The sequence below is a fragment of the Nyctereutes procyonoides genome, unplaced genomic scaffold (genome assembly GCF_905146905.1).
Source record: "Nyctereutes procyonoides isolate TBG_1078 unplaced genomic scaffold, NYPRO_anot_genome, whole genome shotgun sequence".
Classification (NCBI taxonomy): Eukaryota; Metazoa; Chordata; class Mammalia; order Carnivora; family Canidae; genus Nyctereutes; species Nyctereutes procyonoides.
The window spans coordinates 10,155,354-10,179,901 of record NW_026575125.1 but is presented as its reverse complement, the minus strand read 5'-3'; the positions used below and the strand labels follow the sequence as shown (position 1 = coordinate 10,179,901).

At 42.6% G+C, this 24,548-nt stretch overlaps 1 protein-coding gene across 5 annotated transcripts; it reads right to left on the bottom strand.

The window, feature by feature from the left end:
• Positions 1–512: 512 nt before the first annotated feature.
• On the bottom strand, positions 513–22,620 carry RAB9A (RAB9A, member RAS oncogene family). 5 transcript variants are annotated; one of them, XM_055338526.1, is made up of 6 exons: positions 22,465–22,620; positions 22,073–22,259; positions 18,761–18,852; positions 6,331–6,425; positions 5,376–5,406; positions 513–1,612 (listed from the first exon to the last, which is right to left on the bottom strand). In XM_055338526.1, exon 6 carries the CDS (start codon positions 1,579–1,581, stop codon positions 976–978), a length of 606 nt encoding a protein of 201 aa, XP_055194501.1. In that variant the 5' UTR covers positions 1,582–1,612; positions 5,376–5,406; positions 6,331–6,425; positions 18,761–18,852; positions 22,073–22,259; positions 22,465–22,620; the 3' UTR covers positions 513–975. The 5 variants fall into 5 exon arrangements, with proteins under 5 accessions (XP_055194501.1, XP_055194500.1, XP_055194502.1 ...); XM_055338525.1 differs by lacking the exon at positions 22,073–22,259 and adding an exon at positions 18,395–18,595; XM_055338527.1 differs by lacking the exon at positions 18,761–18,852.
• Positions 22,621–24,548: the final 1,928 nt, after the last annotated feature.

Here is a 24,548-nt window from a genome sequence, read left to right as displayed (position 1 = left end):
CAAATGTGAAAATGTTTGCGTATAGCCAAATTGTGTTATGTTAGATTAGACTTTCAAAAACTTGGTTACTGAATGATACTGCTACTCTTTTTCAGTGGCTCCCAATGAGTAGGGCTTGATAACCCTGCCCCAGCATGTCCTGGTAACCCACAATGAGCTGGTTTGCCTCTGTGGGATGGGACGGGCACAAATGGCACACCATGTGAACTGTAATTTGCTTTATCAAAATCTCCTTGAGAGCAAATCACTAAACAGTGTTCAATGATAGAGAAAGCAGTAATGAATAAAGATGTGCTGAACGAAGATGTTTACCTTCACACAAAGTACAAGCCTTAGTTTTTCCTCCAAGAGTGATAAAGCTGGCTTCTGTGTTGGGGGTGGCGGTCCTGCATGTGGCACACAAATGACGAGTGATTACTAATGAGATCAATTCTGATGAGAATGAAAATGTGAACACTTAAATAATTTTAAAGAGAATGAAGAAGTAATCAAAGAACCACAATGCAAATGCATTAGATTTTAATCTTTATTATTTAACATTATTGCTTTAGGGAATCTTTTCCCCCCTCAACCAGGAACTGAATGCTAATTACACAAAAATATACACATATAAAAAGTAGTTCTCCATTTTCCCAGGGGAAAAAAAAACATTAACTTCCAGAATATTCAAGTGTTTTAATTATAATTAAAGTCTTGATCATCTCGTTTATTAGCTCTGTAACTTACATATTTAAATTAAACGTTATTAGACAACCATTACAATTTATAAATGTAAGGTGCCACTACTGAGTAAATTGATTCTTCCATGAGTGGATGTGTCCCTTCTCCCACCCACTAACAAAGCAGCAATATGGTTAGTTTAATTTTATGAGTAGGTGATCCATTGCTGCAAATGCTAATTCTCTTCTCCACCCTGTGATTTTTCCTGTATGTGTGTGTAAGTTGGTTAGATCGCACAGGGAACCTCTCTAATGATCAACAGCAAGATGAGCTAGGCTTGGGCTTTCGGTGCAGGCTGACTGTGTCTGTCTGAATCAGGTGATCTGACCTATCCTCAGTAGCAAGCACTCTTCGAACAGCTTCCTCAAAGGCTGCTGCGACATTTGTGGCATCTTTTGCACTTGTTTCAAAGTAAGGATAGTCGCCGTTGTCCCTGCACCAAGCTTGGGCTTCTTCTGTAGACACTTGTCGTTCACTTATGTCAATCTTGTTGCCCAAAATCACAAAAGGAAAGCTTTCGGGCTCTTTCACATCTGCATAATATATGAATTCTTTCTTCCAGTTACTCAAGTTCTGGAAGCTCTGAGAATCATCAACACTAAAAGTGAGCAGGCAACAGTCAGAACCTCTGTAAAACGGCGTCCTCAGGCTTCTGAATCGCTCTTGACCGGCCGTGTCCCAAATCTGCATGGTAACAAAATGTCCATCCACCTCCAAATCTTTATTTAAAAATTCTACACCTATTGTATGGAAGAGCTGGGTATCAAACTTATTGGTCACATATCTGTTCATTAGAGAGCTCTTCCCAACTCCACCATCTCCAAGGAGAATTACTTTAAAAAGTGAAGATTTTCCTGCCATTATTGATCTCAAGATCTTTGACTTTAGAACTCTGTAAAATAAAAAGGTACCATTACATTCCTTTAGACCTGTACATTTCTCTACATGATCCTATGAATATCAGCGCATAAAGGAAATAAAACGCAGAGTACCCATTCCTTTCTGTACAGAAAAGACCTAATAGCCACAGCTGTCCTATCCTGAGCACTCAAGCACGTACCAGGCACAGCTCTACTGCTGCTCCCTAAGACAGCCGGTGAGGGCTCAGCTCAGTCTTCCCCCTCCGTGGGCCACAACTGACTGAGGCGGGCACTCAAAGCCAAGTCTCACCCCAAAGACCTTGCCCTCAACCATTTCTCTCTACTCACAATAAGCCCTGCCACTATTTGTTAGAGATGCAGCAGGAGACCAAAGTACGCAGGTGTTTGTAACAACTTCAAACAACCCTTCGGTGGCACAGTGACAGTTTTACTGATGGCTTTCGTCTTATGCCAAGGGTTTTCTCAATGACCTCCCTTTTCTCTCTTCCAATGCTATCACCATAGGAGCTGGTAACCAGGAAACCAAACACAGAAGCTGACTGATCTGGCTGTGAACAAAAATAAGCCAACAATTGAGTAAATGAACTCCATTCTCTTCATTAGGAACACTATCTGGACTTTGCTAAAATTAATGACAGCAGCAATGGAATTTTTTAATAGAATATTATAATCTAGCACATTCTACCCACAAGACTCATTTGGGCAGTTCCAACTGCTAATAAATGCAAACCAGGGCTGTCACTTCTGTGTTTTCAGAGGAATGAGATAAACCTTAAAAATGTGGTACACTCTAGGTGCGCCTGGGTGGCTCAGTTGATTTTTGGCTCAGGCCACAATCCCAGGGTCCTGGGATGGAGCCCTGCGTCGGACTCCCTGCTTCTCCCTCTCCCTCTGCCACTAACCCCTGCTTGTGCTCTCTCTCCCCGTCAAAATAAATAAAAACCTTTGAAAAAAATGTGGTATTCTACATGCCATTTTGGAGAAGCCCTGGGGCAGGATTAAACATTTCCCTACACCACAGGAACCAAACTGTATGGGGTAGAATTTCAGATGCCCATTTTACAGATGGCTACTTCTAAGCACTGGAGTGAGCACTGTTCCTATTTAAGGCTTCTGTTTTTATTCTTTATTATGGAAAATTTCAAACATACACAAAATTTCTGAATGAGAATAATATAATGAAACCCCCATGGATCCCAAACCTAGCTTCGCCAATTATCAACCTATGGCAAATCCTGTTTCTTCCATAACCTCCCATTTTTCCCAGTTATTTTAAATCAAATTATATTATTTAATCTATAAATACTTCACTATTGCATGGCTTTTTAAAGCATATATACATTTGTAAAAGAAGACAACCTTTGGAGTAGCACTAACAAAATTTTCTGTAATGATGGGAAATATCCTCCATCTGCACTGTCCAATATGGCAGCCACTAGCCACAGGGGACTACTGAGCACTTGTGGCTGGAGGGAATGAGGAACTGAATTTTAAATCTTATTTAATTGCAACTAATTTTGAATAGTCACATTTAAAGAGGCAATAGCTGTTGTAATGGCCAGCACAGTTCTAGAGCAAAAATGGTAATTAAGTTTAACATGAAAGTGGATATTGTGGGGATCCCTGGGTGGCTCAGCCGTTTAGCGGTTTAGCGCCTGCCTTCGGCCCAGAGTGTGATCCTGGAGTCCCGGGATCAAGTCCCACGTCGGGCTCCCTGCGTGGAGCCTGCTTCTCCCTGTGTCTCTGCCTCTCTCTCTCTCTCTCTCTCTCTCTCTCTCATGAATAAATAAATAAAATATTGTTTTAAAAAAAGAAAGTAAGTGGATATTGTGAATCCTTCAATGGGAAGGTAACGAAGACATGAATAATAATTGTTCTATTGACCAGGATGGATTTGCAAATTCACTGCAGTAAACATTATCTGGCAATCTCCTGATTATACGGCAAATGTGACCCTGTATAATGAAATTAAATACTTCCTGTAATGTGTAAGAATTCTGCATTTCCAACTACACGATATACTATTCTGGTAAAATCTGTAGCAACTTATCCCTAAGTCTTACTGGCTCTTTTAAATTACTACTACTACAAAAAAAATTACCACTACAGTAATTACTGCTATAACTGATACAATTTAAATTGGCTAAACAAAACTGTGAGGCAAAGTACTTAGCTCTTAGAGACTTTTTTGACTTCAGTGGATTGCTCTGCCCAATGTCCAAACTAAATTCATGTTAGAGAAGAAACTGAAACAATCTCAAGCCCCTTTAATTTCCTGACATAGGTAACAACTTGATAAGTCGGTTCCTTGAACTCTTTGCAATCTTGCTTAAACAATTTCAATTTACAGAAAAAAAAAGACTAACAAAACCAAAAATGTACACCAGCTATTCTGATACGAGGACACCACTGGTCTAATGCCCTATCCTTAACTCTCTTCAGTGGTTCTCCAGAGATTCAGGTCTAAATCCAACTTCTAAGACAAGACACCTAGCCCTGCTCTTCATTTTCTTTCTTTTTTTTTTAAAGATTTATTTATTTATTTATGACAGACATAGAGAGAGGCAGAGACACAGGAGGATGGAAAAGCAGGCTCCATGCTGGGAGCCTGACGTGGGACTCGATTCCAGGACTCCAGAATCGCGCCCTGGGCCAAAGGCAGGCGCTAAACCACTGAGCCACCCAGGGATTCCCTGCTCTTCATTTTCGACTTGCCCTCACCCTGGCACATGCGGTTTCCTCTGCTGGGGATCCTACTCCACTTAACTGCTGAGCCCTCAGAACCAATCAACATGGTCTCACCAACACTGGGAACCTTTCCCAGCAGCCCCCATTCCAAGATTTTTCTTTTCACAAGATTTTCAAGATATATAAACACAAAAGTTCCATGCTGTGCTATGAGGATGTAAGAGATGTGTGTGATTCTAGTATACCATCTATTCTAGTATTTGAATAAGTCTCTAATTACCTTACCAGACATAAAGTTTTACTGCAGAGCATTGAACTGTTAGGATTTTCACATCAAATTATAAAGCAGATTATGCAATCTAATAACCTCCACCCAGATGACTGGTTGCACACATCTACCAAGTTAAGTGTTAGACATGCCTTGAGATTTGTCATTTATAATTTTATTAGGACACTTTGACACAGCTCTTTTCTTTTTTCATAATAGTGTGGGATTTCCTAATTGGTGCCATTATTCTGATTAAACAAATTTGAGGTATGCTAGACCCGGGCATCAGGAAGTGAGGTACAATTTTTTTTTTTTGCATTTCCCTTCTATAATCTAGGGCTTCACAGATATCCTATTTGCGAGTATGCTGGCATTTGATTAAACAACTAATTTATATATATAAACATTTCTCTGATTCTTACTATAGAGTTGTATATAAACATACATGGTGATACAGATAATTATATAAGCCATCTTATTTCCCATGGACTCCAACAAAAGCTAGCTTGAAGCAGTCTATACATTAACATAACCACTAACTGGCTCAGAGACATTAAAAATACTTTTTCTTTTCTAAAAATAGTAAAACCCTTTGAAACTTTAGTAGAAGTTGAGTGAACAAAGGTATCCCTGTTATGTTACTTTCAGAACTTACATTAAAATATAATGTAAAGTCTTTTATACTCTGCAGTTTGGAGTGATTGCCCACAGGCAATAATAATCTTCACCAAGGTTAAAAACATGACTTTAACAATTCAGCTAAATTTGATAAAGAAACCTGAATAAGAAAAGCATATTACATAGGTCATAAATGTTACCTTAATTGTTCAGTTCAAGCAGCATCATTACCTGAAAAGAAAAAGTTACAAAGCTCACCTTAGCAATGTACTTTCAATTTGTTCTCAAGAGTTTTAAGGGTAAAAATAAAAATTAAAATGTGAATGAATATCTGACTTCTATTAGCACCTAGATTCTTAATTTAAAAGGAAAACCAATAAATAAATGAATAAAAGGAAAACCATACCAAAAAGCTTTCCATGACCTTTCTCAGCCTTAAAAAAAAAATCCTAGAATCAAATATCAAATACTACATTTTAAATCACTATTTTTTCAAGTTTTTCACCTGCCCACCCTTTTTTCAAATTTAAATTCAATTAGCCAACATAAAGTACACACTTAGTTTCAGATGTAGTGTGCAGATTTATCAGTTGTGTGTAACACCAAGTGCTCATCACATCACATGCCCTCCTTAATGTCCATCACCCAGTTAGCCCATTTCCCCCCATCCATCTCCCCCCCAGCAACCCTCAGTTTGTTTCCCAGAGTTCAAAGTCTTTCATGGTTTGTCCCTCTCTCTGATTTCTTCCCATTCACCACTCTTCTAAGTTTCACACTCAGACAACTGTAAAAATTTTTTTAGAAAAAAAAAGTATAAAATATGCCACTCATTCTTCAAAATTTGCCCGAATGTTGAGTGGCTTAGAATAATCCTATTCCAAAGAATTAAATAGAGCTAACACAAACAAGAAAAAAGAAGGGTCACGAGAGGGATGGACACCAATGCAACACAGGAAAAGCTAGACTAAGGCTAAAGCAGCGCTGTGTCGTGAAGCTTCTGGGCAGCCAAGGTAGAGGTGAAAACTTTCTTGCCACAAAAGAGTAGCCTGCTGTCAGAAAGGAGAATGGTTCTTGCCAAAGGCCAAGAGCACACACCCCTGGACAAGCTACTTGACATTCCAAAGCTCACAAGACAATGGCAACAACAGTACCTACCTCCCAGGGCTGTTGGGAAGATTCACTTGGTCACGGATGAGAGGGAACAGCTTTTCACCACAGTGCCAGGCTCATAATAGGAGTGTAGGAAGTTTCTGCGGAATGAACAACATGAAGAAGTCTTTACTGGCAGTTTTGTTTTAAATTTTTATTTATTTATTTATTCATGAGAGACACACACACAGAGAGAAGCAGAGACACAGGCAGAGGTAGAAACAGGCTCCATGCAAGGAGCCTGACTTGGGACTCGATCCCAGGTCTCCAGGATCACGCCCTGGGCTGAAGGCGGGGCTAAACCGCTGAGTCACTGGGGCTGCCCTTTACTGGCAGTTTTAAGGAAAGGTTTCTTTCATGACCATTTCTTAAGTCAAATTTCAGTAAGAATCTTTAGCAGAACAAATAAGAAGATAATGTAGGCAGACATGAGGAAGCCAAAGGATCCTGGCCCTAGAGACCAAATTCAAGTGAGTGACGGATTATGTGGGAAGCTGGGCTAGAGCGCTAGCCCCTCTTAGTCTAAGCCAAAGGTTTTACTCCCAACACACATCTTTTTTAAACAAAGGGCATTTTTGTGGAATGATGATTTTAGCTGCATGCTGTCCATAGAGAGCAGCCTCACCAAGATCTGCTTCCATGGTAGCGGGATTTGACCCAGGGTAGGTCAGTTTGATCACAGGCTAAGCTCAGCAACAGGAGGAGAAAACCCTGAGAAAAGCAGAGGAGGGCGGGGCCAGGAAGTGATGAAGGCAGCCCAACATCAGGGAGAACCCCAGGCAGGCCTGCGAACCGGGAGCCCAGAGAGGGAGGAGTGCTATACACAGGCCCGGAGGGAGTGGCCCTGGAGCAGGCAGGGCCTGAGACGCATGGGCAGGGTTTCTGCCTACACCCCTGGAAAGATGAGAGCACTGAAATAGCTTCAGCAGCAGGGAACCTGATCAGATATGAAGTCTGGAAAGGTAAATGGCTGAGGCGAGGAAAGAGGAAGGCCTCAGGTAGAGCTTCAGTGGATGCCCTTATGATCCCTTCCAGCTGGCTTTGGGATTGAAAATGGTGCCTTTTCTGCCTTGCAGGTGACCTTGGAGTAAGATAGTCACTCTGTGGTTATATACTTCACCTCCTTTTGATCCTTTCCTCTTGCTACCTGGCTAACTCCTGCTCACCCCTGTAGATGCAGCTAGACCTCATCTCCCACTGACGTCCCTTCCCCCACATTCCTAAAGCACCCTGTACATACCTCTAAGTGCAGAGGTAATAATGATGAAATTTGCATGCCTATTATGTCTAATAAAAATGAAACATACTTGGGGGCACCTGGCTGGCTCAGTCGATGCAGAATGAGATTCTTGATCTTGGGGTTGTGAGCTGGAGTTCCATGCTGGGTGTAGAGATTACTTAGAAAAAGAAAATAAAATCTAAAAAAAACTAAAACAAAAGAAACATGCTGTCTTAAAACATTCAGTTTCAGGACACCTGGGTGGCTCAGTGGTTGAGTGTCTGCCTTGGGCTCAGGTCATGATCCTGGGATCCTGGTATCAAGTCCCTCATTGGGCTCCCCACAGGGAGCCTGCTTCTCCCTCTGCCTGTGTCTCTGCCTCTGTCTCTCATGAATAAATAAAATCTTTAAAAATAAATAGATAGATTCAGTTGGGATGCCTGGGTGGCTCAGCGGTTGAGCGTCTGCTTTCAGTCCAGGGTGTGATCCTGGAGACCCAGGATGGAGTCCCACATCGGGCTCCCTGCGAGGAGCCTGCTTCTTCCTCTCCCGATGTCTCTGCCTCTCTCTGTCTCTCATGAATAAATAAAATCTTTAAAATAGATAGATTCAGTTTCGTGGAAGCACATTACACCATCACAAAAATGCTCATACTTTTCCCCAAATTATTAATTATCTAAACTATAGGGACGCCTGGTGGCTCAGGGGTGGAGTGTCTGCCTTTGGCTCAGGGCGTGATCCTGGAGTCCCTGGATCCAGTCCCACATCAGGCTGGGGAGCGTGCTTCTCCCCCTGCCAGTGTCTCTGTCTCTCTCTGTGTCTCTCATGAATAAATAAATAAAACCTTAAAAAAAATTATCTAAACTAGAGCAAAAATACATCCCCATACTATTCTAAAATTGTCCCAAAAAGAAAAATCAATCAATCAATCAAACTGCAAAAATGCAAACAGTAGAGCAAATGCCCTAAATGCCTAACTGGGGATGTTTTGCACTCCCTGAGGAAACATGGAAAGGTGGGACTGTAGAAATATGCTATTGTTGAGTGATAAAACAGCATGCATACCACAATCACATCATGTAAAAGCCTACAAGAATTTACATTAAAGTCTGCAAGGGGGCACCTGAATGGCTCAGTCAACTGAACATCAGACTCTTAGTTTCAGCTCATGTCATAATCTCATGGGTCGTGAATGAGCCCCACATAGGAGTCCATGCTCAGTGGGGAGTCTGCTTGAAGATTCTCTCTCTCTCTCTGCCCCCCCCCCAACTTGCGTGGGCACACAATCTCTCTCTCCCAAATAAATAAATCTTTTTTTAAAAGATGCAATAGTGCAATGATAATGGAAAATAGCCTGGCAGTTCCTCAAAAAGTTAAACATAAAGTTATCATATGACCCAGCAATTCCTCTCTTAGGTAGATACCTAAGAGAAATGAAAACATACATCCACACAAAAACTTGTACATATATGTTCATAACAGCATTATTCATAATAGCCAAAAAGTAGAAACCACTCAAATGTCCATCAACTGAATGGTCAACAAAATGTGGCATATACAGGGTGACTGGGTGGCTCAGCTGGATGAATGTCTGCCTTCAGCTCAGGTCATGATCTCAGGGTCCTGGGACTGAGTCCTTCATTGGGCTCCTGCTCAGTGGGGGGCCTGCTTCTCCCTCTTCCTCTGCTCCTTCCCTGGCTCTTGCTCCCAGACACACACACTCTCTCTCAAATAAATAAAAATATTTTAAAAAATGTGGTGTATCCGGGGATCCCTGGGTGGCTCAGCGGTTTAGCGCCTGCCTTTGGCCCAGCATGTGATCCTGGAGTCCTGGGATCGAGTCCCACGTCAGGCTCCCCACATGGAGCCTGCTTCTGCCTCTCTCTCTATCATGAATAAATAAATAAAATCTTTAAAAAAAAGTGGTGTATCCATACAGTGGAAGATTAATCAGCCATAAAAATGAGGCACTGATACATGCAACAACATAGATGAATCTCAAAAATATTATACTAAGTAAAAGAAGTCAGACACTAACGTTCAGAATAGGCAAATCCATTGACAGAAAGTAGATTCGTGGTTCCAGAAAATGGGAGGGGAGAGGTAAATAGGGAGTGACTGCTAATGGATACAGGGATTCTTTTGGGGGGAGAAGGGGTTGACAAAAATATTCTGGAATTAGACAGTGGGTGATGGTTGCACAACTTTGTGAATATACTAAAAATCACTGAATTGTATACATTAACAGGGTGAATGTTATGGTATGTGAGTCAGATAAAGAATATAGGTGTATATTTAGAGGCACACGCACAAATATGTGTATGGCCTAAGAATTGGCAATAAGACCCTAAAATGAGATTTATGCAAAGCCACTAATGATCTCCTTGTCCCTTCAACAGTGTCCTTTTAAATCAATAAACCAGTTACACACACACTAGATACCTTAGGATTACAATACAAGTGCTGGCACCAACACATGTTGTATACAGCACACACTAATCTGAATTGGAAAATGGATAAGTGGGTCACTGGCAGGAAAGAAAATGAACTATGTTTTCAACAGATACCTCAAAACTGAAGATAAACACTGTATGTCAACTCTTTCCTTTTCACACTATTTTCCCAACATTTCTATCGCATACTTTTAACTACCAGTTGTTTATGAATAGTTTATATCGGTAATATCCTTTTCTCTGGCTTTTCCCAATCCCTTGCTGGTTTCCAAAGCCATATATTACAGTAAACCAAGAGGGAGTCAGATCCAAGCATAGAAAATAAAAATCTCTAATAGGAATGTTTGTAGAGATCAAAAGCAGACATCTTTTATTGTTTATAGATTCAATTGCATCCATTCTTAACAGATAACTAGCCTCATTTATTTATTTTCATTATGAAAAGGTTTTCAGTGTGGCATTCAAAGGGCCATCCAACATTGCTTACAAGCCTGTCCCAATTATATAACTATAACTCACTGTCCCCACACCTATCACAGGCATTTACAGTCAAGTCTTTGTTCAGGCCCTTATCTTGGACTGGGAGTTCCCTCCCCACACCTAGACACCTACGAAAATACGAGTCATTCAAAAGCTTTAATTCAGATCACCTCATCCAAGAAGGCTGCCGCCCCCCACCCAGAAACCTAATCTTCCTCTTTTCTTTGCTCTCATAATCATTTTCACCTGATTATAGCTCTCACTCGGGCTCTAACCACTGTCAGTACACGTGTATGCATATCTTTCCTAATTACAATGTCAACTCCCTAATTACACAACACCCAATTCTATCTATTCATTTGTCCTTTTTTTGGTTCTGCAACATCCTGTACAAAACTTTACATATGGTGATGTATCAAATAAATGCAAAGTTGAGAACAAAGAGTAGTAACTTCCTCCTTTATTCTCGTTATTCTATTCTTATTTTTCTATTGGTACTTTTTGTGCTTATAATTCTTTCGCTATTCAGTTCTTCCACCATTCTATTTTTGAAGTCTATTAAAACGTGTGGGAAGGGACAAAAAAAATTGATTCTTTCTTGCAAGTGTCAATGAAAAACATCACTTTAAAAATAAGTACTACTGGCTCTAACAGGGAGCTGGTGAACTTTAAAAATGACTATATTCCTCCAATAAGTTGCCAAAGGGAGAGTAGGTTGGGTTTGTAAACTGCTCTCCTCAAAAGCTCAGATGTGAAATACATACTCTGTAACTCCTCGACTAGTTCTCACATCCAAACACTTAAATTGAACTTACCACTCTTGGTTTAAATTTAGGAACAGATCTTTCCCCCTCAAAATTGCACATTCCTTTTGCATTTACCCTGAATGTCCTAGTTAGAGACATACCACTTATTCTGAGTCTGAAAGGAACTAACCAAGGAAACAAAAGCATGGATAATCTCGGAATTATTTTTTTAAATATTTTATTTATTTATTCATGAGAGAGAGAGAGAGAGAGTCAGAGACACAAGCAGGCTCCATGCAGGGAGCCTGATATGGGACTCGATCCCGGGTCTCCGGGATCATGCCCTGGACTGAAGGCGGCGCTAAACCGCTGAGCCACCTGGGCTGCCCCTCTGAATTATTTCTATTTTTGTCTAGAGCGGTATTCATTTCCTTGAATCTTAATATCAGTATGTCTCATTTAACAGTCTAATTAGTTCCATGCTGTTTCCAGTTCTGTTGGTTATCTTGCTGAAATGCATGAACAAGAACAAAGTCAAGGAAATCACTAAGTGTAATGGGTGCTAGATCTGTACAGCAAGAGGTCAACGTGTGCGCACACACAGGCACAGGGAAGACTTAAGCAAAATACCATAGGAAGAGACCAACTTGAAGGTACAACTTGCCAGATGAAACTAACCATCTAGTCGACCACTGAACGTCACCCCACAGAGATAGTGAGAGAAGGGGAAAACTGTAACTCAAACTACAGTATTGCAATGCCACAGCAGCACACCCTATTTAAATAACTTATTTCGATAAATACTTTCTTAAAAATTATTTTATTTTAGAGACAGAAAGAAGACAAGTGGGGAGGGCAGAGGGAAGAGGGGGAAAAAATCTCAAGTAGAGTCTGTTGAGCGTGGAGCCTGATGCAAGGCTCAATTTCAAGACCCTGAGATCATGGCTTGAGCCACCCAGGCGCCCCCATAAGTACTTTTTTGAAGATAAGTCACTTGATTAAAGTTTCAAAAAATACATACTCACAATTTTGCTTAAAACAAAGCACCTCTGCAGTTAAGTATACGAACTGATCATTCACAGTGGTGGAGAGTGGAGGAAAAAGAGACGTTAAGGAACTAAGTCTTCTTAAACCATCCTGAAAATACAGAGCACCATGACCACACAGAACTTGCTGTGACGACAGAGATACTCTCTTCCAGTTTTCTCAAAAACATTTATTTACTCATGAGACAGTGAGAGAGAGAGAGAAAGAGGCAGAGACACAGGCAGAGGGAGAAGCAGGCCCCACGCAGGGAGCCCAATCCTGGGACTCCAGGATCACACCCTGGGCTGAAGGCAGGTATTAAACCACTGAGCCGCCCAGGCGGCCCAGAAATATTCTATTCCTGCACTATCTACTATGGTAGCTCATTAAGCACACATGGCTATTGAACACCTGAAATGTGGCTGGTCTGACGAACTAAATTTTTAATTTTTATTTAATTTTAATTAGTTTAAATTTAAACAGCCACACAGATATTGGACGGTGCAGGTATAGAGTGTGCATAATTGGGGAGTCGATGAAGGAGCTGCAGGGGGAAAACACTTCCCAGAATGACATGTGAAATTAGGCTGGGTGTATAGATGGAAGTGTGCACTTCAGCTTTTCTCTGGAAAGAGTACAAAGGGTTTCATCTGATTCTTTAAAAAGATTTTATTTGAGAGAGAAAGAGAGAGCACGCATGTGTGCCTGCACCCACGCACAAGCCAGGGAAGAGGCAGAGGGAGAAGCAGACTCCCCGCTGAGTGGGGAGCCTGAAGTGGAGCTCGATCCCAGGACCTCGAAATCACGACCTGACCAAAAGCAGACACTTAACTGACTGAGCCACCACTCAGGTGCTCAGTTTCATTGGGTTCTTAAACGGATCTAAAATGATCAATACATGTTCACATCATTTGTGCGTGCATGTGTATATGAATTTTTTTAAGGTAAACTCTATCACCAACATGGAGCTCGAACTCACAACCCCAAGACCAAGAGTCGCATGCTCTACCAACTGAGCCAGCCAGGTGCCCCCTACATCATTTGTATATGACACATGATCTGTTTGTAAGTTATAACACCCTCCAGACTTTCATCTTTACTTGGCACCACTATTTCCCCATTCTCTCCCTCACCTGTGGGACTTTATTAATATTACATTTTGACCATGAACTGTGACAGTTCAGTGAACAGACTTACTCGTGGGAAACTGCTAATCCTGGAAGTGAGGATAACATTTTGTTCTCTGTTCTGTTTAATGAGGCCCTTTTTTTTTTAATGAGGTCCTTAAAAGAACACACATAAATCTACCTATAATAAGACATTTACCTGTGAAAGATAATTAAACTGTTCAACAATAAAGAGATTTTTTTTAGTTTAAGGTTGTTTAAAGTACTTCAGATAGTTTAAGGTTGCACTGTAAGGGACAATTCAAAGACAAAGAAATGGATAAAGGTCACAAGATTGGAATATTGGAAATTCCAGCTAGGTATTTCAGGAAAACTGCATTGTGAAAGAAATGAATTTAAATATGCATGTTACAAATACGCATTGAAGCAGCAAAACACAAATTAAATATGACCCACAATGATCTGCTGTACTAAAGGGAACACTGATTCCTACACCTCAAGTCAGATAAGAAACCAGGTGTCTTTGTAATTTGGAGAAAAGGTAAGGGCCAGACTTTCATAAAAACCCAGGGAAGAGTTAGTACACAAAGATGACCACACAAAACATGGAGCCACAAAAAAGTAGAACTTTTTGGCTGTTAAGAAATTAAGTAAGAGGGCCGCCTGGGTGGTTCAGCGGTTGGGCGTCTGCCTTCAGCTCAGGGCGTGATCCTGGGATCTGAGATCGAATCCCACATTGGGCTCCTTGCAGGAGGCCTGCTTCTCCCTCTGCCTGTGTCTCTGCCTCTCTTTCTCTCTGTCTCTCATGAATAAATAAATAAAATCTAAAAAAAAAGAAAGAAAGAAAAATTAAGAGGAGTGGGGATTTCCCAAGATATATTTCAAGAAGACAGCTATACATCTAGCATACAGCTCTCAACTAGATTAGAGGAGCCCATTCTGTGGGGAAGTGGTCACCAGGTCAAAATGAGAAAACACGGAAGAGCACTGCAGGCAGCTTACAGGAAAGTTCACTTCATCCCACTTCTCCATCAATGATGCCCCAAGTTTGCCCCAACCAAGAGAATGGAGCTGACTGCTTACAAAAAGCTTCACTACCTACTGAATTCACCTCTAGGCCTGATCAACTCTCTACTCCATTCCAGTCACTATACACAGGCTCCCAACTTCTCCATCCCGGAGTGTCAGCAGCAGTCACCAGAGACCTCCTAAAGGCCAATCCTCAGTCCTCATCGAATTGCCCTAGGGTACACACAGCCCCAAAGCAAATAAAGAGAAAAGTGCTTCTCTTAGGACTTCACCGTGTATGCTTCCAGAAAAACACCTCCACAGTGAATTCTCTCAGATGTAGCCATTTGTCTGGATGTACATGACATAAAAACTCAAAGGGTACTCAAGACATTTTTCTTAAATAAATAAGGAAATGGAGACCCAACTGGGAAAGATTCTAATGAAGTATCACACCTCCAGCTAGAGGCATAAGTGGAACCTTCAAATGTTAGCCAGAACTCAGCCACCATTACTGCCTCTATTAGGTCTAAACAGCCTGGTGGTGACTTTGAAAATTTTCTATTTAATGGTCTATAAAACTTCCCTTATGGGCAGCCCCGGTGGCGCAGCGGTTTAGCACCACCTGCAGCCCACGGTGTGATCCTGGAGACCCTGGATCGAGTCCCAGGTCGGGTTCCCTGCATGGAGCCTGCTTCTCCCTCTGCCTATGTCTCTGCCCCCACCCCCGTGTCTCAATAAATAAATAAATAAATAAATAAATAAATAAATAAATAAATAAAATCTTAACAATCAAACAAACAAAAACTTCCCTTAGCTTTCTGCAACTCCTTCTTCTAACAAGCTCTTAGAGTAGGTATATCATAAGGTTGAAGCCCTTACCTCTTCACAAACCACATTTTCCTGAGATATAAAACTCAGTGATTTTCTAAAGTCCACCCCCACCCTCCCCCCTCTTTGGGACAAGAATTCCAACCCCTTTTAAAATATGTGCATGTGGTACCCTGATGGCAGTTCAAATTCAACATATATAAAACCAAGCTAATTATTTCCCCCATTTCCAAAATCTCTTCTGTCTTATCCACTTCACCCACACAAGAATGTGTCCACTTCTCTCCCTACCTGTTGCCATTGTCTTGCTTGCTCAAATAATAAACGCTATGACTATAGTAATATTAGCCACCACTGTTTACTGAATATCTACTAGGTACCTGGCATATAGCACCTTCAAAATCATCTGCATGTTGGACACTATCACCCTATGTTTTACACATCAATGAACACAAGTTCACAAAGATTAACTTCCTGCAGTCTAATTAAACAGGGCAGGTCGACCATGTGTTACCTTCGCTTCCACCAAATGACAAAAAAAGTCTAGAAAATAGGGGTGCCTGGATGGCTCAGTCAGTTGAGCTTCTGCCTTCAGCTCAGGTCATGATCCCAGGGTCCTGGGATCGAGCCCCCCATCTGGCTCCCTGCTCAACCAGGAGCCTGTTTCTCCCTTGCCCTCTGCTCCTACCCCTGTGCTTGCTCGCTCTGATAAATAAAATATTAAAAAGTCTAAAAAATACAAAAACCCGAAGGGACAAGAAGAGGGGAATAACCATAGATGAGAGACAGCAATGAAAATGAGATAGAAAGCAAATATTCTAGTAAGGACAAACTGAAGAGATGAGGAATGCTAACTCAGGGAGAAGCAGCTAACAATGAGAAGGCTGATTCCCATGGAAGACTTGAAGAGGCACAACGGCACTTCTGGACAATTACTGAGGCAGGCTGGCCATGCTGAAAGCACAAGGGTTTCTCCTGAAAGGCCAAAGACCCCATGACCATCCGCTCTGCACCTAGTGGCCCCTTTCTCCACAGATAAATCTACTTCCTAAAGAAGTGTGTACAGAAGAAAATGGGGATGAAACCCTATGAACTATCAAGCGATAGTCCTCATAGGCAACAGGGGCAGGGCAGGCTTTTTTAAATTTTTGAGGGAACTATACAGAGGAAGCTGATCTAAAACATCACGTAAACTAAGCTGGTGCTCAAGGGAGTTCATGGTTTCAACATTAGATTGTACCACATTCCTTTCGATAACACTGTTATCTTTGCAAAGCTGGGTTTTCCAGGGCTAGGGTGATAAAAATCAAGTAGTACGCAAATATTAAAGAGGATTAGGACATGAAGGTGGCAGCTGTTTGTTCCACAACAACTATTTATGAAAGTTTATTTAATATTACTGGAACTCGGGGTGTCTGGGTGGCTCAGTTGGTGAAGCATCTGCCTTAGGCAGATCTCAGGATCCTGGGACCGAGCCCCACATCCCAGCTCAATGAGGGGGTCTCATTCTTCCTTTTCCTCTGTGAGTTCTCTCTCTCTCTCAAATAAAATCTTTTATTTTTTTTTTTTAAGATTTACTTATTTATTTATGAGAGAGAGAGAGAGAGGCAGAGACACAGGCAGAGGGAGAAGCAGGCTCCATACTGGGAGCTGGACACGGGACTTGATCCCGGGACTCCAGGATTGCGCCCTGGGCCAAAGGAAGGCACTAAACCGCTGAGCCACCCAGGGATCCCCAAAATCTTTTAAAAAATACTGGAACACATTCCAGAGAATGTTCTGCATTCACCAATGTGTGGTCCTCAAATCGTTCTTCTGCTGTTCTGACTTCCAACTAAACCACGTATGCATTTTCAGGTATGTTTATCTAATCAATGCTCTGATTAAATACACAAGCGTGAAACTGCACAGAATAGAGCAGGTGCCAGCTACACACCACACCCCAGTGAGTTCTAACTTTTTTGAACCTTTTTAATCATTTCAACACTCCTCTAAGTGTTCTACATAGCAAGTTCTAGAAAGTGAAATCTGTAAGGCTTTTTCTGGGCTTCTCTAACACTGACAGTGCATGTAAAAACTACCTTCAGAAAACTACTTTGGCCTCTGTACTCAAAATCCTAGTCCAATACACAAAAACTTGGAATTAAAACATTTCAGTTTACATTGGCCTAATAGTTCAGTCTGTCGGTTTACACTGCTCTGCTATCCCTCACATGTGGATAACGAATGTGGCCACGGAACGAGTGTATCAAGTTGTCCCATACCGTTTCTCTGTCCCCTGTCAAACGAGTACAAAGATTTGTAAGGCATCAGGCCTTGGACAGAGGTGGAGTCTGTGTTCAAACTCCCCATCATGAAGTGAGCTGGGTTCGGTGAGGGCAGAATGTGAAGCCTCAAATGCCTGCTTCATTTCTGTATTTTTTTCAAAACTCACACCCGTCTTTCTCCACTCCGTGGCGATCTGTCAGCTTACTTGCATTTACTTCTAGCTGTCCTCTCTGTGTTCGTGATAAGCAACAGCATCTAAACCCTGTATCCACCATGGTCAAAAATTAACAAAAAGCAATGGAAGAATACAGAATGTGGAAATGCCCAGAGCTCAACTTTCACAACATGTACAACATCAAGATTCATTCTGGGAAACAGAGATTTCTCCTCTAAGTTATCTAATGAGCCTGGGCACCCCTAGGCTCCCTGGCAAGCACAGGCCTGGGACTACCTCCAGCCTTACCTCCCCAACACAAGGAGAGGTCAGGCCCCCTCCACTAGCTTACACACCCGGGTCCCCCAGGCATCCTCTCTCAAGTATTCAGAACCTGCTTCTGCATCACAGCTTTCCAAACTCCCTGAGGCATTTTATGAGCTCATCGCCTGGCCCCCGAAAATCCTTAATAAATGTTCTCTGTTGATGACCTACTTAGTCACAAGCCCTATTTTCTGGTCCTTGGTTTTGACTAACAAATTTATTACCTAGCTAGCTTTCATGTGAGACGCGTTTCTCAAACACACAAGCACACTTCTATTTGGCTTATTTCCTCCTGCTGCTTAACCAGCAAATTGCCTGGAGCTGAACTACTTGGAAGCCAATAATTTGATGTCTCTACTTGGTGTCATATAATCTCATAGAGATTATAAAATACAACCATCTCATTTTACAAAGAAAGAAATGTGGTGACCTACCTTAGCCAGAGTAGCAAGCCAACTACTCATCCAGCAAGGTTCCTGAGGCCAATGGATGTTGTTCCTGCACCAATTTCTTTTGATCCTTCCCAGAATAAAACCCGTCCAAAGAACACACATTCCTTTGCTAGATCCCATATGATAGCAATCATTTTTAGGTGTACAATTTAGCATCTCCTCTACCCCATAGGAGAGAATTACCTATAAGAGGCAGAGAAATCTATAACTGACAAAGAACATGCTGTCCATCAACATGAGTCAAAAGCAACGCTACCCACAAAAGATGCCATGTTGGCTGCGTGAATAACACTTTCACCACAGTGATTCCTAAAAAGATAGCCAAACCTTTCTGACTCAATCACTTACCCCAGAAGTTCACCTAACAGTTACATTCACCACCAAAATGAAGTAGTACATATCCTGAAGGGCCTAGTCTTAGACAGGTATGGTGAAAACGGCTGGAAAACAACAGAAAGAAAAAAAAATGATGCAAAAGAAGTCATTTTTAAAAATTTCTCATTTATTTCTTGATTCCCATGTACAATACATGCATAACTACTGTTTACTATGGCTAAATGTAAGGAAGAATTTGATGCTCGACAAGAATGGCTCAATTTGATTCTTGTAAATATTCACCCCTGATCAACCTAAAAAGCTATAAAAAACACATCAATTGTTCCCCCATTTCACCTAAGTACATCCACAGTAAATGCCCTACAGGTATGTGTGTGGGTACACAGCTATTTTTTTTTTTTAATGACACCTAGCCCCTGACCTTGAGTAGCCCAGGCAATAAATTTTGTTCTAGGGCAAAGTCAGAATCTGCTCTTACAATTATGAGACTGTAAGCTTTGCAGAATTGGCGACTCCTTATTGCCCTTCATATCACCAGCACCTTCGTATTAGTGCCCAACAGCCTGCCCAGTGTTTACTGACAACTGGAATATTATAGAAACCAAACCCCTAAGTCTATTTCAACAGCTCTGAATGGCTCTCAAGTTCTTTTTGACACTTTTGCCTTTAAAAAAAAAAAAAAAAGATTCTGGAGGCACCTGTGTGGCTCAGTCCATAGAGCATCCAACTCTTGATTTTGCCTCAGGTCATGATCTCAGGGTCACGGAATCAAGACCTGCTGTGGACTCTGTGCTCAGTGCAGAGTCTGCTTGGGATTCTCTCTCTCTCCCCCTCTGCCCCTCCCTTGCTCACATGTTCGCGCTCTCTCTGGCTTTCTCTCTAGCGCATAAAATCTTTAAAAAGAAAAAAAAAAAGGGCAGCCCCCGGTGGCTTAGCGGTTTAGCGCCGCCTTCAGCCCAGGATGTGATCCTGGAGACCTGGGATCGAGTCCCACATCGGGTTCCCTGCATGGAGCCTGCTTCTCCCTCTGCCTTTGTCTCTCTCTGTCTCTCATGAATAAATAAAATCTTAAAAAGAAAAGAAAAAAAGAAAAAGCTACTGGGGGCACCTGGGTGGCTCAGTCAGTTGAGTGTCCAACTCTTGATTTAGACTCCGGTCATAATCTCAGGGGCCTGGGACTGAGTCCTATGTGGGGCTCCCTACTCAAGGAGTCTGCTTGAGGATGGTGTCTCCCTCTCCTTCTGCCCCTTCCCCTGCTCCTGTGTGCTCTCCAAAAAAAAAAAAAAAAGAGAGAGAGAAAAAGAAAAAGAAAAAAACTAAAGGAGATCCCTGGGTGGCACAGCGGTTTGGCGCCTGCCTTTGGCCCAGGGCACGATCCTGGAGACCCGGGATCGAATCCCACATCGGGCTCCCGGTGCATGGAGTCTGCTTCTCCCTCTGCCTGTGTCTCTGCCTGCCCCCCCCCTCTCTCTATAATAAATAAATAAAAATTAAAAAAAACTAAAAAGAAAAAAAAGATTCTATTATCAGGAATTATCTGCTCATTCCTAAGTCTTTCAAAGAAATGAATATGAATATGCCTATTGGTCAAGTTCTCAAATTTTCCCCACTGCTCTTTCTTAAAATGATGTGGAGGTATCCTAAATAGAAAAATTACATTGCATTTGAAGAACTACAAAAGCACTGAAACATGAGCCCCAGAATTACACAGATTGCTGTAAAGTAGAGTTTCTCAACCTTAGCACTAGTGACATTTTGGGCCAGACAATTCTTTGCTTGTGCAGGGTTGTGCTGCACACTGTAGGATGGTGGGCAGCATCCACCGCCTCCACCCACTCAGGCGCCAGCAGCACTCCCTGTCAGGTGAGAACCAAAATCATCTGCTGGCACTGCCAAAAGTTCACAGGGTGAGAACTACTGCTCTAAACTCACAAATGCTTGCTTTAAATCCTGCCTCTGCCCTCTTCTCTATTTGTGTGTCCTGGGAAACAGACCCAAACCTCCTATGCCCCCAACAAACTCCTCACCAGTTAAATGGAGCTAATACCAGAGAACTGTCTTGAGATTTAAATGAAATGGTGTATGAACGGAATTTATTAAGCACATAACATCTAGTGCCAGAGTGACTGCCCAAGAAATGGTAAGAAATGAGAGGAGGCTAAAAATTAATCTCTAGAATGAGAGGAAGTTAGCTTCAGGCCTCCAGAGTACTGTAGTCTACATGGAAGGAGTGGTGGGGATAGAAAGAGACAAAAAGAGAGGATGGAAAAGAGGAAGAGCACTAACATATTTTCCCCCAATTTCCAAGAGAGAGTCAAGGCTAACGATGTTCTCCTTAGTTTTCGTTGGGTCTACTCTAATGTCACAAATGATAAATCAAAAATATCCCCAAATCAGAAAACTCTCCAAAATAAGTCACCAAGCCAGAAACTTTTTAGTATAAGCAAGAGGATTTTACTACAATGCCTATACAAAATTACTAAAAGCACCGGATTACATCATTGTCTTAGATTTGGAGATGTAAATAGGATACTGAGAGTCACAGACAAGGAGTAACGATAATTTCAACATAAGCTCTTAAAAGAAACTAGGCGCAGCCTTCTTAAAAGCCCCTGTCTGAAGAATTCTGCGTTTCATCTCTACAGTTTTGCTTCATGCAAAAGTTTTTGGGATTACGGGCAATTTAGGAATCTTCCATCACAATGTATGAGAGAAAGACAAACGTGCAAAAAAAATTCTCTTCAATTTTAAAAAAGGAATCAAATTCTATTGATTTTATCAGGTTGCTGAAACCCTATAAAAAGACTGCGATCACATGACATTTTGGAAACTAGTAGAAAAGTCATTCCTCAAAAGAATCGTGGTCACGGGATGTATCATCACTTAGAAAGAAAAACAACGACAAAAAGACCACTAAAACCTCCACATCTATCTGGTCAGCCCTTTAAATTCTCATCTTGCCTCTCGGCAGCGTAAGTTGGAAGAAACGAGCAGGATTCTGAAACCCTAGCTAGTCTCAGATAACGCCCCAAGAGTGCCGCCAGCCCCTACCATTGGCTTTACGTTCCAAATTCCTCAACAGAGTGGTCATTAACACATTAGCAAACGTTCACGCGGGCGGCAGTCGGAGGTCGCCCAACTCAAACCGTGTGAGCGCTTTTGCTCCCTCTACGTTAATCATTTGGGGGTACGGTGTGGTTTGGGTGCGGTGGCGCGGGTGGATGCGTGTGTGCCCCCGAGGGCCAGGGGAGAGACTGGGTCTATGTGTGTGTTTCCCCGGGGTCGTGTGTGTACATCTCCCCCCTCCCCCCCGAACGTGCGTACGTGTCGCTCTCCCTGGGTGTTTGGGTCTGCGCGCGTCCAGGGCGTTCACGGAGCTCTCTCTCCCCGGGTGTGTGCGTGTGTCCCCGTGTGTCTTCCAGATCTTTGGGCGTCTCTCCGCGTGGCCTCGCGTGTTCGGGTGTGTGTCCCTCTTCTCGGGTTGTGTGGGTGTGGGAACTCGCCTTTTCTCCTGCGTCAGTCAGTAGGACACTGGAGGCACCAATCCGTCCCCTGTCCCAACACCGACGACGGCCCCACGCCCCCCGCGCCCCGGCTGCCCGAGGGCCAGGCCGCACTCGGGGCCCAGGCCCCACCGCCCCGCACCCCGACGCTGGCTCTAGCGCGCCTGGCCCCGGCTCCCGCCCGGCCCGGAGGGGCGTCCGCGCTCCACTCACCTCGCGGCCGCACACAGGACGCCCGTGAGCTCCCGGCCGGCCTGGCTGGGTGCAAAGAGGAGACGAGGCCGGGCACCCGCGGGCACGAGGCCGTAGCGCCGCTTCAGCCCAACTCCGGCTCCTCACGTCCAGCACCAAGGGAACAACATGGCGGCGGGCCGGGGCGGGGCGGGCCCCGAGGGGCGGGGCCTGGGCGGTGGGGCCCGGGGAGGCGGAGCCTCGGGGCCGCGGCCGGGGCCGCCGGTCCTCCTCTCCCTAAACCCCGCCGTTTCTTGGGGCGGGCTGCCCCTCCAGGCCGCAGCCGCGTTACGCCGACGGACGACACGAAATAATAGTCATCTTTAAAAGTTTACCATGAGTGGAGACAAACAGATCGCATCGGCACACTCACAGGCTGTCGGGATCACCATAAGAAAACGAATATGCAAACGGGAGATGAAAAATGGAAACAGCTGTGATAATGTGGCATACGGGAATTTTTAAGATTGAATTTAAAACTTTTCCGTGACCTCGTTAAAATACTGCCTCTGTTTTCTCTAAATATAAAGCAGTGGTGGAGAAAGGCTGTATCGGAAAAGCTCTTCTTAATTTCTCACTTTATATATGGAGTTGAGTGCGTCGTTCTTATGATACAGGTCCCTGGAAGCCAGAGGGACTTTTAGTGACCTCTCAGCATATTTTTGGGGTGGATTTGGTTTGTTTGTATTGCAGGAAAGGGATCTCACTTTTGTAATTTGCTGAGCAAATCATTAAATAACCTCGGGCTCTTTACGGAGTCATTTTCAGGTAAAGAATCTAATTAATGTAGCTTCTTCATTCAGCACTACAAAAAGCATACTTAGGAGACTTTTTTACAAGTACAAAAGACAATTTTAGAATACTTGTGACAATCAGGCATATAATAAAGATTGAGGGGGATCCCTGAGTGGCTCAGCGGTTTAGCGGCGTGATCCTGGACTCCTGGGATCGAGTCCCGCCTCGGGCTCCCTGCGTGGAGCCTGCTTCTCCCTCTGCCTGTGTCTCTGCCTCCCTCTCTCTCTCTCTCTCTCATGAATAAGTAAATAAAATCGTTAAAAATAAATAAATAAAGATTAAGTTCTAGTTTCAGCTTAAATAAATTTTTCTCTAATAAAGAAGTCTATTTTTTATCCATGCAGGATATTTCCCCAAAGAAATATAAATAAAGGTTGATAAAATATAAACCTGCTGAAAATAGGAATGGGAAAGAAATATTATCTTCTTTTAAATACAAAATAATTAAGACTATACAATAAAACATATAAGAACATTAGAATTAATCTCCCCAAAGACAAAATATACTGTCACATACATTGGACTAAATTGTAATAAGCAATCCACAAGATCACTAAGGAAAGACTACCTGAAAATTATATATCATGATCCTAATCAGAGAGTGATGCACTTTATCTCCATAACTACTAAAACCAGCAAGCTATTAACAAGAGCTCCTACAGAATTACTGTATCTTGATTTAAAGGCAGCCTTGGAAAATAAAATAAAAATTATAAAATTTGTAAAGGGTACAGCTGGGTGGCTCATTTGGTTAAGTGTCTGCCTTTGCCTCAGGTCATGATCCTGGGGATCATGGGATAGAGAGCCCCCATTGGGCTCCCTGCTCAGTGGGGAGCCTGCTTCTCTCTGCCCCTCTCCCACACTCATATTCTTTCTTGCCCACTCTGTCAAAGTAAAAAAAAAAAAAAATCTTAAAGTAAGTCTTGGGAAATCCAAGAGTTTTCCAAAAAAGGGTTCTAAGAAGGTCCTAGAAGTGATTTTTAGGCTATTCCAAAATGTAAGCAAAGCATACAAACATCTGAGAATAGAGCTTACCGTCAGCATCCCCCTAAAAAATAAGGGGTTACTTTTTCTGAAAAAAACTATTACTTAGACACTAGACAACTGGACACTTAAGAATACTCCTATATTCTGGTCTCTCCCACCATTCATTTCTTTATCTAATTGATTTGACAGTGCAAGAGTAGGGTGGGTCAAAAAAATTTTCCCTAACGGGCAAGTTTGGGGGATTTTGTTGCTGGATGTGTGTGGTTGGCAAGCTGACACAAGTT

Coding starts and splice junctions, on each gene's coding strand:
- RAB9A (XM_055338526.1), bottom strand. CDS start 1,581: ATGGCAGGAAAATCTTCACTTTTTAAAGTAATTCTCCTTGGAGATGGT.